The 14699-nt window shown below is 37.4% G+C and overlaps 2 protein-coding genes across 4 annotated transcripts in view; one reads left to right on the top strand and one right to left on the bottom strand.

Moving 5' to 3' along the window:
* Positions 1-14699, top strand: part of LOC143734804 (uncharacterized) — an 81914-nt gene that overhangs the window by 57903 nt on the left and 9312 nt on the right. The window contains exon 1 of one of the 3 annotated variants that reach the window (XM_077225242.1): positions 13653-14025. The exons of the other annotated variants lie outside the window; for them this stretch is intronic. Within the exon in view, the coding sequence (XP_077081357.1) occupies positions 13887-14025 (139 nt within the window). The 5' untranslated portion in view covers positions 13653-13886. Of the gene's footprint in view, positions 1-13652; positions 14026-14699 lie in introns of those variants that run through there. 3 annotated transcript variants of the gene reach the window in all.
* The window catches only part of LOC143736324 (uncharacterized), a 200062-nt gene continuing 193341 nt past the window's right edge, over positions 7979-14699 (bottom strand). Inside the window, exon 6 of the mRNA XM_077227064.1 lies at positions 7979-8142. The gene's annotated coding sequence lies outside the window, so the exon portion shown is untranslated. The remainder of the gene's footprint in view (positions 8143-14699) is intronic.

Genomic DNA, 14699 nt, shown 5'->3' with positions numbered 1-14699 from the left:
TTTTTCTTTTTCTTTATTTGAACTGCAAAAAGAGCATTGGTAGGAGTTAAAGCAACGTCCCCTGGTAAAGATGAAATATGTTATAAAATGGTTGAAAACTTAAACCATCAAGCACAGCTGGCGATCCTGAAGTTATATAATAAGGTATGGGAGTTAGGGGTATTGCCGTCAGCATGGAAACATTCTGTTGTTATCCCAATTGGGAAACCAGGGAAAGATAAAGGTGTAGCAACTAGCTATAGACCTATCGCATTAACGTCCAATTTATGTAAAATAATGGAACGTATGGTCACAGACAGGTTAACTTACACATTAGAGAGTAGGAATTTGCTAATACCGCAACAGAGTGGTTTCCGTAGAGGGAGGATAACTATGGATCCAGTGATATGTTTGGAGGATGAAATTAGGAAGGCTCAGGTTAAAAAAGAAATAGTAGCTGCTGTCTTCTTTGATGTGGAGGAGGCCTATGATATGTTATGGAAAGAGGGTCTTCTTATTAAATTGGAATCCATGGGAATTAATGTTCAACTGGATTATGAATTTTCTGAAAGACAGGACCATAGAGGTAAGAATTGGAGTATCTTACTGTAATGTTTACACTATAGAAAATGGGGTACCACAAGGAAGTGTATGTAGTCCTATTTTATTTAATATCATGATTAATGAGTTTTTTTCAGAGGTTGATGCTAGCCTTGGGAGATCTCTATATGCAGATGATGGGCAATATGGGTCAGGGGTCGTAATGCAGCATTTGTTGGAAAGAAACTACAGGCAGCAGTCAGTTATGTTGAGAACTGGGGAAACAGGTGGGGTTTTCGGTTTTCTGTAGACAAAACACAGGTTATTTGTTTCTCTAAGAAACGTAATACTCCTGCAATACAAGTTACTCTTTATGGGCAGTCAGTTAAACAGGTACAAAATATAAGGTTTTTAGGTGTATGGATGGACCATAAGCTGACATTTGGAGATCATATACAGAGGAATATTACCAAATGTAAAAAGGCAGTTAATGTTATGAGATGCCTGGTAGGAAGTGGTTGGGGTGCCAGAGGGAATGAAACTTGACGGCCCAGAAAGTCATTAAAGAACATGTTTAAATATTCCATGTGCCTACAGTGGCTCAACTATAAGTTTATCAAGCGACGAGACTACTTTTTTCCCGAAAAAAACCCCATAAATAACGACTTTATTCGACTATTCCTTTTCTTCCTTGTGGGCCTGAGACGAGAGTTCAAGAGATTTCCACGACGCATGCGCGAGAACTGAGAAGAGGACGTTCTTCTTCTAATACTTCTTGTTCAGTTCTCGCGCATGCGTCGTGGAAATCTCTTGAACTCTCGTCTCAGGCCCACAAGGAAGAAAAGGAATAGTCGAATAAAGTCGTTATTTATGTTTTTTTTTCGGAAAAAAAGTATTCTCGTCGCTTGATAAACTTATAGTTGAGCCACTGTAGGCACATGGAATATTTAAACATGTTCTTTAATGACTTTCTGGGCCGTCAAGTTTCATTCCCTCTGGCAGCCTATGTAGCAGTGATCCACCTCTCAGATTTAATCAAAAATATCTTCATTTGTGTTCCGAAGATGAATGAAGGTCTTACGGGGTTGGTACAGCATGGGGGTGAGTAATTAATGACTTAATTTTCATTTTTGGGTGAACTAACCCTTTAATCATAATCTCAATCATTTAGGGAAACACGCAACAGGATTATGCATAACTTGTGACAGGAGAGAAACGGTAGAGCATATATTAATAGAATGTGAAGCATACAGAACAGAATGAATGATACTGTTAGAACAAGTTAAAGAATTAGGTTACACACATTTATCAGTAGAGGGTTTACTTTCCTTTTCTACATCAAAACCATCAGCATGGCCAGCTACCATGAGATACCTTAAAGAAACAGACTTATTCGATTGAATTTAAGAATAACCAAGAATATATATATATAGGTTTTTATTTTATTTTATTTTTTTCGTAGAAATCCGCATTGAAGCTCCACACCCCAAACAGTTGGTGGTGGTAATGCACTAAATTGGTATGCCAACCGCCAATAAAAAAGAAGAAAGAAAGAAAGAAAGAATCAGTTGACGAGACTGAAGCTGGAGTGAGCCGTGATAGGAACTAGGAAGTAGGGCTGGACGATTTTGGCTAAAATCATAATCGCGATTAATTGAACAGGTTACCTCGATTACGATTATTGAACAAATCTTTTTTTTTAAATCTTTCTCATGTGTCACTGGCAAGGCTTATATTGTAAATATGTTCACGGTTACTTTTTTTAATGAAAGAATGCATAATGCATAATCCTATCTTTGTGATTCTAAAATAAGGAAACACACAGATAGCTTTTAATGCTTACTTATTAAATATTTCAAACAATTGAATCAAACAAAGCATACAATGCTTGAAATAAAAACGTCTTATAAAAAAGTAATTAAGTTTTAATGTAAAAAGAAAGTTTCCTAAAAGTGTAGAAAATAGTTATTTTTGTAAACAAAATAAATTATTGTAAATATTGCCATCTTAAAAGTAAAATATAACTTGTATAAAACTAAAAAAACGAATCCTTTTCATATTGTGTAGCATTTGTAAATGCTTGTGTTATCGAAACCTGCTTTGTGGAGTGGAGGCACTTGTTGCTGGGCGTTTGTCAGTCTCTCTCTTTTTTCGCGCGTTTCTTTGGTACAAGCGGCTCCTGTTGCTGATTGACTCAGTGTTTGAGTTCCCTTTCACACAGAGATTCCGGAAAATACACGGATAAAGTGGCCCGGGATTTGACCCGGGTTCGTTTGACTTTGGTTCATTCACACTGCCAGTGATTTTCCGGAATCAAGAGTGCGTTCACACAGACACACACAACCCGCAAAGACACGTGACATGTCCCAGCGGCGTCTATAGTTTGTTTATGAGATGCGATTTCTCTCGAGAAACCACGCTTGTGCATTTTTTTTTCTCTGATTCGATCATAAACTAGCGCATTACGAACCGTTTCACGCTGGCGAACGATCCCGGCTTAGCGCCATCATTACGACACGGCATTGATTACGGCTTTTGTTCACACAGCGCGCGTTCCGGGACTGAACACGTCAATGTTATTATGGGCCCGTCCACACGAAGACGCGTTTCGCTGTATACGTATACATGTTTTATCGTATTGGCGTTTCGTCCACACGGATCCGGCGTTTTGGGAGAGTGAAACCGCTATTTTTTTAAACCGGGTCCCAAAGTGGATAAATCTGAAAACGACGCCCTTGCGATTTCGTGTGTACGGCCAATCCGTTTATTTTGTGAAACGATGATGTCATCACCCCACGTGTCGTCTAGTCAGACACGCTAAATCAGTAGCCATAACAGCAACAACTGCGACTACTTGCTTGAGTTCATGCTTCAGAAGCTACTGAGCCTCTTTTATTTATTTATTTAGTATTTAGGCCTACTTTAATGTATTTTTATTTTATTTATTTATATTTCGTTCTTATGCTATGATGCTTGTATTTTGTCTGATTAAGACTTTTCGTATTTTGTAGAGATGGGCATGTCAAGCAAACATAATATTCGACGATCGCTGGGAATTATTTGATTATTATTCAAAAAACGCACCTCTGCCACTGATGCTCAGCAGTGACACGGCGTTCGCTCCGACATTAAATTTCTCTGTACTGTAGGCCTATATGTTGTAGCCATTAAAGAAAAGTTAGTTTCAAATTTATGTTTTAATGGTATTTTTTCCATTTCATATATGTTGATTAGGCCCTATATGAAAAGTGAACAGCGCGAGTAAGAGGCGCAATATCGAGACACATCATTTTGACCACTTCATTAAGTTTTGTTTTGTATAAAGCCTTTCTTTAAAGTGAATTTCGTTTTGTATAAATTGTATCTTAATTTTAATCAATGTTTCATTAACAAATTGCCTGGAAATATAGCAGACAATAGCCTATAATCAGGACATGGAGGCGCCGACTCGATATAACTTGCATCGCACGAGAACTGGAGCTTGTCTCATAAATGAACATAAACTCAGAAATATATCTAAGCTTGAAATGTCTACTTTTAAACAAAACAATTCAAAACGAAAAGAAACAAACAACTCTAATAATCCATATGAAGTGTGCATTTCTCTCTATAGGCACCTTCACAATACTGCGAAGGTGGCGAGTCATCATCGTCACACAAAACACTAGTTTATTAATAAACAATTAAAATTTCTCCTTGCTGTATTTGACACATTCATAATGATTAGGCTATTTGCCGGTTCTTTGTGGCAAGCTTTATGCGTCTGCTAACTAATCGACTATCGTGACTCATCCATATTTTGTACCATTTATAGTTTTTCATATTGTTCAATAAAGTTCTTGGTAAAAAAGAAAAGAAAAGAAGCTACTGTGCCTAATATTACCGTATATTATTGTATACAGCGCGCAAGGTTTATGCGCAAGTCGAATTACATCGTCTCGTACTGGTCTGGCATGTATACTACACCGTTTTCAGTCGGTTTCAGTGGTTTCGTGTGTACGCAGATATTTCTTGAGACGACGCCGTGTTTACGGAATTTTTTTTTAGAACGAGGAAAAAAAAAGATCGGATAGGGAAGGGAACGCACCGGCTTCGTGTGGACGTGGCCTATGTCCCCAACCTGGCATCAATCCCGGGTCTGTGTTTTTGCGTTCACACAGAAGGTGTTTGTTCTGCCAATTTCCCGGGATCAAAGCGCTGTGTGAAAGGGGCTCATGTTGCTTAAATGTCGCAGACTGGACGGGGCGGAGTTACGTGAATACACACGCGGTAATATGTTTTAAAGGGAAAGTACATTAACACACAGTGGGCGGAAATATTAATAGGATTAAAAAACCGAAATAACCGACATGGTAAAATTACGTCGGTTATAGGCTCTGAATTTCGGTTTCGATTATTTTTCGATTAATCATCCAGCCCTACTAGGAAGACAGGGGAAGAGTCATGTCTTTCCTTAAGAAAGGAAACTCAGGGGCTCAAAAACGAAAAGAAAAGAAGATTAAAGAGAGAAAGGCAAATAAGGGCAAGCAGTTGCTCACTCAGTTTTTTTAAAAGAAAGGTGAGCTCCAAATGCATCATCGAGCATTGACATTGTTTTAACATAAATATCTACTCTCCAGGAAGAATAGCAAACATTTATGTTCATACTCTATTTGAATAATATACCAATACTTTATAGTATCACACCCTACATAGCGACTAGCGAGCAAACAATGTTTCTGGGTAAATAACGGAGTGAGAAGCAGACGGAGGCGGAGCTGGGAGCTCAACACACTGCCACAGCTGTGCAGCTTGTGTCCTCTTCTGCTGCAGTTCTCCCCAGACTCAGAAGTTTACGTGAAAACACTGTATATTTCCCTCCATTGTCAAAATATAACACCCGCGAAAACACAGATCGTTGGCGCCTATTTTACCGCATTATTATGCAAAATAGCCCGCGCACGCTCTTACATTAAGTAGGCTACAGGATTGTTCTCAGTTTAATGCACATCTTAATGATTGAAAATGACTTATTTTAAAACGTAACTCAAAGACTGAATGTCTAGTTTGGCGGTTAGTGTACTCTGTGATTCTATAGTCTGCATTTATTTTAAACAGACAAATAATCATCAATTAACTTGTACTTAGCCTACACTTTAAAAAAGGAATTGTGACAATAAAGGATATTTTAGCAACCATTTGTTTACATTTTAAGTGTTTTTATGATAAAAATGCAATACCCCACCCATTGGTATCACTATGGTATTTGGTATGGGGGCCCAGCCAGATGGTTTGTACCCAGGGCCCAAAATTTGGTGCTACGCCCCTGCCCGGACTCATCCCTGATTGCATCCACCTGTGTCTCATTACCTTGTCAGTTTCAGCCTATTTAAACCATGTACACTCATTCAATCCCACTGAAGTCTTGTACGTGTGACCGGATGCTCTCCTCCCATGTTGTCTATTAATAAGTTAATTAGAGCTCGCCGCCTACAAATTTTCTTTAATCGTTGACACGTCATTTCCGATCGGCTATAAATAGCCTATTTCTATTCCTGTCGAGACGCGTAATTTCCGACTGACCCGGGGGTTCCCAATCGTTTCCAACGTGCGGATTTGACTGCGGCTGTACACCAGCGTTCGCTTGCTCCTGAAACGGCGATTTTTCTTTTGGTAAGCTGTTACTGCAGTAAGTTGTGGAAATTGTGTTTGGGCATTAATCTGACGAGTGTGTATGATTTTAGCTTGTTTCAGGTATATGTAAATCCGTTTATGCGACGCTGCAGGATCAAAACGAGACTAAGCGATCTAAAAGATTGACTGTTCAGAGTGATTGACTGATTCTATTGTCGGGTAAGTCGTCATCATAGGAAGTTACAGGTACTGTGTCTTTAGGCATCGATTGGGAAAGTGTGTGTGATTTTTAGCTCATTTCAGGCAGAGGCAAACCAGTTCAGTGCGGCGCTTCAGGATCAACACTAATTAACAAACGGTGGTTTGTGATTGAGACTGACGCGATTCTATCATCCGGTAAGTTTCTTCCTGATTGGGTTGAGAACATTGGGCATTCGTGTGGCAGCGTTTAACCATTGTGTTTCCCTTCTAAGGAGTTCGAGATCTTTCTTTGCCTTTTGCCAGTATATAATGCGAGGAATCGCCGTTGTCCTACCACCTACGTGTTTGTGTGTTATTTAGTTTGATTTGCATGGTTCATTATGTGAGATGAACGACTGATTAATTTGTTTATTTGTTTTGAGATTATTTGTGATGGGAATTCTAGTGTTTTCTTGATTTATGATTATTATTGACTGTCTTCTGTGTTTATATTGTTTTGATTTATAACCCAATGGTATTTTGATTTTTGTTGTTTGTGTGTGCATGAGCAACTGTAACTTCTGCTAGATGCTGAGGGCTTCAGCCAGGAATCCTCCCTGGTTTTCTCCGCGTGCTGGTGGTGGTTTGAACACTGGGTGCTGTGTGCAGTGAGACGCACGGATTTTGTGTGAGTGATAAGAGTTTACTCCAAAGTGTGTGTGGTAGTATTCCTTGTTCTTTAGCCCCCAGCCAAAAAGCTTCTGAGTGTAATGTTATTATATTTGTTTTGTAGTGACTGACTTGTGAATGACTATTTTTTCTGACCACATAACAACCCCTTTTTATTGTCAGATGTTGCGGTGTGTCTTGCCTGGGATGCTCTGTTTATTTTAATGAGTTTAGTAATAAAGAACCCTTTTTGTACGACATTCACGTCTCTGATCCTTACTAGTACAACCAACTTGCGTGCCTTTTGGATAAAGGTTATCAATCATTCTCTGTGTGATATCAGAGTGGCGTAGTCGGTTTCTTAAAGCTGCATTTATTCTAATATAAGTAGTTAGGCCTTAGTGCCAGTCTAGTGCGGTTTTCCCTCCTGCCACATACGTGCAACTCTGCATTTATGGGACTTTACACTGGTTTTTGATATCTGCCTGATTTCTAGTCCCTGTTTCACACTCTGGATTTGTTTGGACTGATTTACTGTTCGCTGACCTTTTGCCTATCTTTTACAACGATTGTGGATTACCCTTCTGCATTTGGATCCTGAACCTTCGTGTCTCGGAGCAGTTCGTTACACTAGAGAGCAGGGGCGTAGCACTAATTGTTGGGCTCCAGTCACAAAACCAAGGGTTGGGCCCATCACAACACCACAATATATATCAATATATCATTGTGTGGCCCCCTTTGCCGAGGGCCCCTGTTACTCAGTTCCACTATTGCCCCGTCTGACGCCTCTGCTAGAGAGCAATGATGTGCTTGTGTTACATTTGCCAAAATGTCCAGCAGATCATATTGTGTGTGATATTGCAATCATTATGCAAAGCAGTTATCCAATTAAATGTCCTAAGAATAAAACAAGAACAGTAAATGACAGACACAGAAGCACAGTGGGTGTGATTAATATTTAATAATGAAAGTTAGGTACATTTCCATACGATGAACTTAAAGTAGTTTTAGTTGAGTTTCACTCATCACAATAACACAAAAATATATGATACAAAGAGTGAAAACAAAACAGATAAATTCTAATAGAAAATAAATGTGGTCAAAAGGTGTGAGTTAGTGTTCAGTAAGCTATTAACTCTTACATCAGATCCAGTAGATCCAATATTTGATCACCCTATTTTTGGGACATTTTCATAGAAACACAAACCCATTCAGGAACCCGCGATGTGGATAGTATTTTGCTTCAAATTCACTCAGAGTGGAAATTAATGGAGAGAGAATTTTTATCTTATTTTATAATTTATTTAACTGAATATTTATTTGAATGTCTCTTGAATATTTTACAAATGTAGAACTGTTGCATCAACACAGAAGCACAAGAAGTTATACATCACATGCGTTAAGGATTTTGAATGTTAAAACAGGATTCTTCCGGAAAAAAGGTTGGAAACCACTGCACTACACCACTCTATTGAGTAAAATGGCAGCGATTGAGCAGATACACCACAAACAACAAACAACCGGTGTTGACACAGCTAGTGTTGTAGTCAAGACCACCTAATCTAAAACCAAGTCGAGACCAAGACCAATGTGTGTTGAGATCAAGACAAGACCAAACCAGACCAGCACTCCTTAAATTCATAAAGATCCACATTACCACCCGAGAAATAACTTATTTTTAATCAATAAATATAATTAGAATAAGACACTATATAGAACTGTTACCAATCAAATTAAATCATTAACAACTAAATTAATCTTTGCACCGCAGAGGTGGTACAGAAGATGTATCTGAATTGGTCAATTACAAATGCATAAATAATGTTGAAAATAAAGTTGTTGTTTTTTAAATATTGAACGTATAAAAGCATTATTATGTTTCTAGTCATGCTCAAATTTGTGAAAACAGCTATCTTGTTCTTGTGATATTGCTTAATTATATCACATGTTATAATATAAAAATCCAGATCAATACTTTTTTGCAACAATATCTTGAATTTTGTGAGCATTCGTATTAATTTTGTTGACATTTTGACACAATCCCTCATTAATTTCTGAACTGGCACAATAAATAAATCAAATTAGAAGTTACTAATTGCATCTGAAGCAATACGTTTTTTTTTACCAATCACATTAATGATGTTGTAAGCAGCCAAGTCTATTACTTTAACCAGCTGGGGGCTGCTGGACATTGCTTGTTAATGGGTTGTTAATACGAGTGTGCGCGTTATTTGTATGTGCACACTCAGGTTATTATTCACTGAAATATCCACACACAAGTTAATATGATTACATGGTAGATTTCACCGTGACTGGACTTAATTTCAAGTAAGCAAGAATCCAGCAAACAGTCAATAAATCCACAGTTCAAAGTCATTCACCAGTATAGATTTATAGATTTATAGATTCATAGCAGTCAAAAAACTGTGTGCACCTTTCCTCCAGCAACATCTGTTACCTGAAGGAAGGTTCCCACCTATATTCTGTAGCCAATTACCCTACTGAGACCCCTACTGGACACACACTTACATGACAAGTTTAAAATAAAGACAAAATGGCTCTTACAGATGTTAATAAAAAAAATCAGACAATGCACCGGCAATTTAGTAATTTCCCAGCAGTTATGGTCTTGACCGTTCTTGAAACAAAATCCTGAGTCCTCCAAGTCTGAGACTTAGACAAGAACAAGTACAATTGTGGTCTAGGCCGAGACAAGATGGCATGATGCTGTAAACTTCAATCAGACTTAACTGACTGCAACAACTTCTTGTAACAGTCAAGAATGATCTTACCGTTTTTCGTGTCGTTGGTTTACACAATTCTGAATCAGCTCTGTCTCCCTCTTGTGTCCAAACTGCATTAACAGCAACCACAGATGAGTTAAAACAACAGAGCTTGCATTTTTATATAGAATTTTGTATATCTTATTAATATTCATTAATATTTAATATTAATAGTTAATAACTGAATTCCTGACCTGTTTTTCGCAATGTGTTGGTTTTTCTACATTTCCCGCAGATGAAGAAGATCACGACTATAACAACAATCATCAGAGATCCAGCAGAGATCAACACTATCAGAGACACTGAGACTGGAGGAACTGAAGGAGAGTGTGTAAGAGTCTGTGGGAGCAGTGCTGTGACGGCTAAAGAGAGACAGTCATTAAAGAATGTGTCAGTCTACGACAAAAGAGATCAGGGCTGCATTTCAAAAAGCATTGTGAGATAAGTTGATCATAGAGAACACTGGTGGCAATGGTCTCCACAATCAACTTTTGGGCTCACAATGGTTTTGGGAAACAAAGCCCAGGTCAGTAAATACCAACATGAGGGAGAGAGAGTGGGGGGTCGAGGGAAAGGGATGTACATTAGAATGATTCTGAAGTGAGTCTCGAATGGTGCACAAGAGGGGGTCCAAATGGTCGTTTAATTTGTTTTCTCAGAGAGTAGCCCTCTCTTACATTCTTACAGTTTTTCCAGTCTTACACAAGTATTCACCTGGCTCTTATTGAGACTTTAAATGTACTTATATTGAAAAAAATTATTCTTTTTTATCATTTAACATTGATTCATATCAATATTAAAAATATTAAAAGTGCAATATTGTGTAAATGTACCTAAAAATTTAAGGTAAAATAAGTTATGGATTTTAAAATGGTCCACAATTAATTTCATACAAGTTGTAGTGAATGATAATGTCACGATCAGCCACGCACTCCCTGGGTGATCACGGACTACATTTCCCGTCATGCACCTCCCCGTACTGATTACACTTTACACCATACACCTGCACTGCGCTGATTACACACACACACACCTGCATCTCATTCTCACACACACCTGCATCTCATTCTTACACACACCTGCATCTCATTCTCTCTCTCTCACACACACACACACACATAAACTTTACATATAATGTCATAGAGAATGTTTTAAATTGAGACATTTTATTGTTTACAACTAAATCTGACATAGTCTCTCTGTTGTTCTTTAAGATGGCACCCAAAACATCAGCAGAGAAGTCCAGACTATTCAGGGAAAGACTAAAATCTGATCCAATTAAATATGCTGTTCCTAAGGAAAGACAGAGAAAGATATGAAAAGAAAAAACAGCAAGGACTTAAGTCTGTCAAAGAAAATGTTCATCATAACTTGCCTTTCCCTTGTCATTTCCATAACCAAAAATATTTTTTTGGTAAAACATATTTTTTTTTTTTAAAGTTAAGGTAATGATGGTGGTGGTGTTGATTATTTAGCAGTTAAGGGTAAAGTATATGTATATGAGTTGAAAAATATTGAAAGTGTCAGAAATATGAATGAAAGGTTTCAGTGGCTTAGTGTTCAGCGTTTTTGTGGTCAAGTCATCCTCATGTATATAGCGCTTTTAACAATGTAGATTGTTTCAAAGCAGCTTTACAGAGATAAACATATAATTTAAGGTAACAGAGATTGGTTTGGTTTTATAGTGGTTCTTGAAAAATGTTTTTTCCAGCTAAAGTTAGTTTTGGTGTTAACTTTGTAAAATCTTAACAGTTGCATTTCAGAGAAATAAATCAATTTACAAAGATTTGGAAAGATGTAAGTGTGTAATCCAATATATTTATAACTACAAATATTTCAAAATTTTTGGTTGAAAACATGTTTTTGTTCGGTTGTGGAAATGACAATTTATTTTACGATGTCTGGAATTAAAAAAAAAAAAGCATATTATTTCATAAAAATCAGCACAGCCAACTTCAGGGCAATATCTAGGCATACTGGGGAAACAAATTATGTAATATTTTCATTAAAAATATTTCATTTTCTGAAAATGTCTTGGTCCAAAAAGTACCATAGTTGGAGAATCACCCTTATATTTATTTGACAAATAGTACTCTGAATCCACTTCCTTTGTGATAAAGCAAGCCAACGGAAGCAGTCACAGCTCCATGAATTAAATATAAGGAAGTAGGGGAAAGGTTTATTATTTTATTACTACAGGTTTTTTTATTTATTTCTGAGTGTGTGTGTATGAATGAGTAAGTAAATATGTGTACTGGAGGAGAGAGTTAGGAAAATAGACTGTAAACTATTATCTGATCACACTCCGGAGCAGAAGCTGGCAGAAATGCACCAATAAGCTGGATAACTGCAGGAAAAACAAGAAAACTGAGGATTGTATGAAACCGTAGAGCATGCCTTTCTGAAATGTAGAGCATATAATAATGAAGGACTAGCTAATACTGGAAACAAAAGTAAAAGAAGAAGGTGCAAAAAGCATGACTTTAGAGTATTTATTGAGTGCAAAGGAATATTAGAATTGCTCTGATAATATTTTTAAAGAAACAGGAAATTATGTAGATTATAGATTAAGATTATAAAGTTTTGTATTTTTCTAATCATTGATACTCCACACTCCAGTAGGTGGAGGTAATGCACCAGCCACTTATAAACATCACAATAAGAAGAAGCAGTTTACCTGTGATTAAGAAGTTAATAAGTACATACAGGAAAGATTCTATGCAAGTATGCACATTTATACTGACGGATCTAAAGATCCAAGAACAGGGATTACAGGAATAGGAGTATATATTCCAGAGTTTAAAATATCAATATCTAAACGACTAACATCTAAATTGTCAATATATACTGTGGAAATGGTCGCTATTATAATAGGATTAACATGGGTAGAGGAAGTGAAGCCAGACAGAATAATGCTCTGACTCTGCTTCGGTATTAACATCACTATTTAGTCATTGTACTTCTAGAGAAGATTTGATGTGCGAAATATTTTCATTATTATGGCGAATACAAAGGAAAGGAGTAGAAGTTGGATTCTGTTGGGTGCCAGCGCATGTAGGAGTACCTGGTAATGAGTCTGCTGTTGAATTAGCAAAAAATGCTTTAAAAAGGGAAGAAATAGATTTTAATGTTCCATTAAGTAAAAGTGAAGTTAAATCTATTATTAAGGAAAATATTATTAAAGAGTGGCAGGAAAAATGGAATACAGATAATAAGGGGCGGTATTTATATAATATTAAAAAAAATAGTTGATACTAAGAAAAGCATAATTGGTAGAAATAGAAAAGAAGAGGTCATAATGACTAGGATGAGACTTGGGCATTCAAGATTGAACGCAACGCTCTTTATAATTGGAGTTCATGAGACTGGTTTATTGAATTGTGGGGAGAAAGAAACAGTGGAGCATGTGATATATGATTGTAAAAGGTATGATGAGGAAAGAAAGGAATTGATATCGTTTTAAATGAAAGAGGGAAGGTTAATAAAGATTTGCCATATTTGTTAGGTTATGATTTTAATAAAGATAGAGTAGGATATAGAATACTAATAGAATATATATATATATATATATATATATATATATATATATATATATATATATATATATATATATATAGTACTGGATTAAGTGAAAGGATTCAAATATAGAATAAGGATGCTTTGGACTATTCCAGATTTTATTGTCCAGTCTGGAGGAGCTGAACACGCAGCGCCAGGTGGGCTATGGGAGATGGAATGAGATGGAGCACCAAAATAATTAAATAAGGATGGATATTTGAGAAGGAAGCAAAGGAAATAATAAGAAGAAGAAAAACCTGACCATAAGAAATCATGACTGCACAACAGCAAAGGTAGGTGGCAATATGCACTAAGAATGCAACGCGCCAAAAAACGAAAGAAGAAGAAGAAGCAGTTTACCTGTTTGTTCTCCTTTCGTCTCACGCCATTTGCTAATAGAACGCACCTGTAAGACGAGGGCCTCACGCGGCAAAGCCGTAACATATACTGTTTTTCTGTTTGTTTTACACACGTTTCGGAGCTTCCGGGTCGAACGTCACATCACTGGCGAAAACCGACACAAGCTTTGTCGTGTTGTTAATTTTTTCGACGCTGCTTCTTAATATGACTGACTTTACGAGGCTATACTTTCGCTTTCAGTTGAATACAACATTGCATGGACATTCTGCAGAATCTGGACTTACTTCCGCAAAAGTGGGGAACATAATGCTCGGCATTTTTCTTTTTGTTTTGTTCCTGCATGGTAAGTAATTTTTTCATAAGACAAGTGTTATATTATTAGATATGATTATGAGGTTTCAGGCTAGGAGAAGGCCTTGGCGTCGCCATTAAGAGATGATCCGCTCACACGTTCGTTATGGTGAATATATTTCTGTACAGCTTCAATTCGTAGGCTAGGCTATATAGGCTATTATTTATTTTTATGAACCAGTTTGATTTGAGAGAGGGAGGAAGATTGAACCTCCCAACTAGGGTTGCCAATAGAGTGGCCATTTCCATAACACCAAAAAGGAGGACACATTTTGGTGATCGGTTTTGTTGAATTGTAAAAATTGAATTGGGGATATGGATGCTGAGGGCACACAAGGTCTCTCGCTCTCTGCCGCGCGCTGCACGGTTTGGAGCACATACAGAATGTTCTGTTTCGCATCCGCGGCTCTAGATTCCAGGAGATTTGAAATAATTTACGGGCATCAAGGAGCCGCTATCAGTATGCGGGATTTTTATAGGTTATTTTTTTAATATATTTTTTTACAATTCAGCGCAACTCCAAAAAGGAGGACAAATGAGTGTCCGGCTTGAGGCTGCGCCGGACGCTGGACAGGGGACTTAAAATCCGGACTCTAGTTGCAACTGTCCCGTATTAGTCGGGACGTCCCGTATTATGGGCCTAATTTATTTGTCCCGTACGTGACC

This window comes from Siphateles boraxobius, unplaced genomic scaffold (assembly GCF_051911475.1).
Source record: "Siphateles boraxobius isolate OS27281-9 unplaced genomic scaffold, OSU_SipBor_1 13, whole genome shotgun sequence".
Classification (NCBI taxonomy): Eukaryota; Metazoa; Chordata; class Actinopteri; order Cypriniformes; family Leuciscidae; genus Siphateles; species Siphateles boraxobius.
The sequence above is the reverse complement of the archived record's forward strand: the minus strand, read 5'-3'. Positions and strand labels throughout refer to the sequence as shown.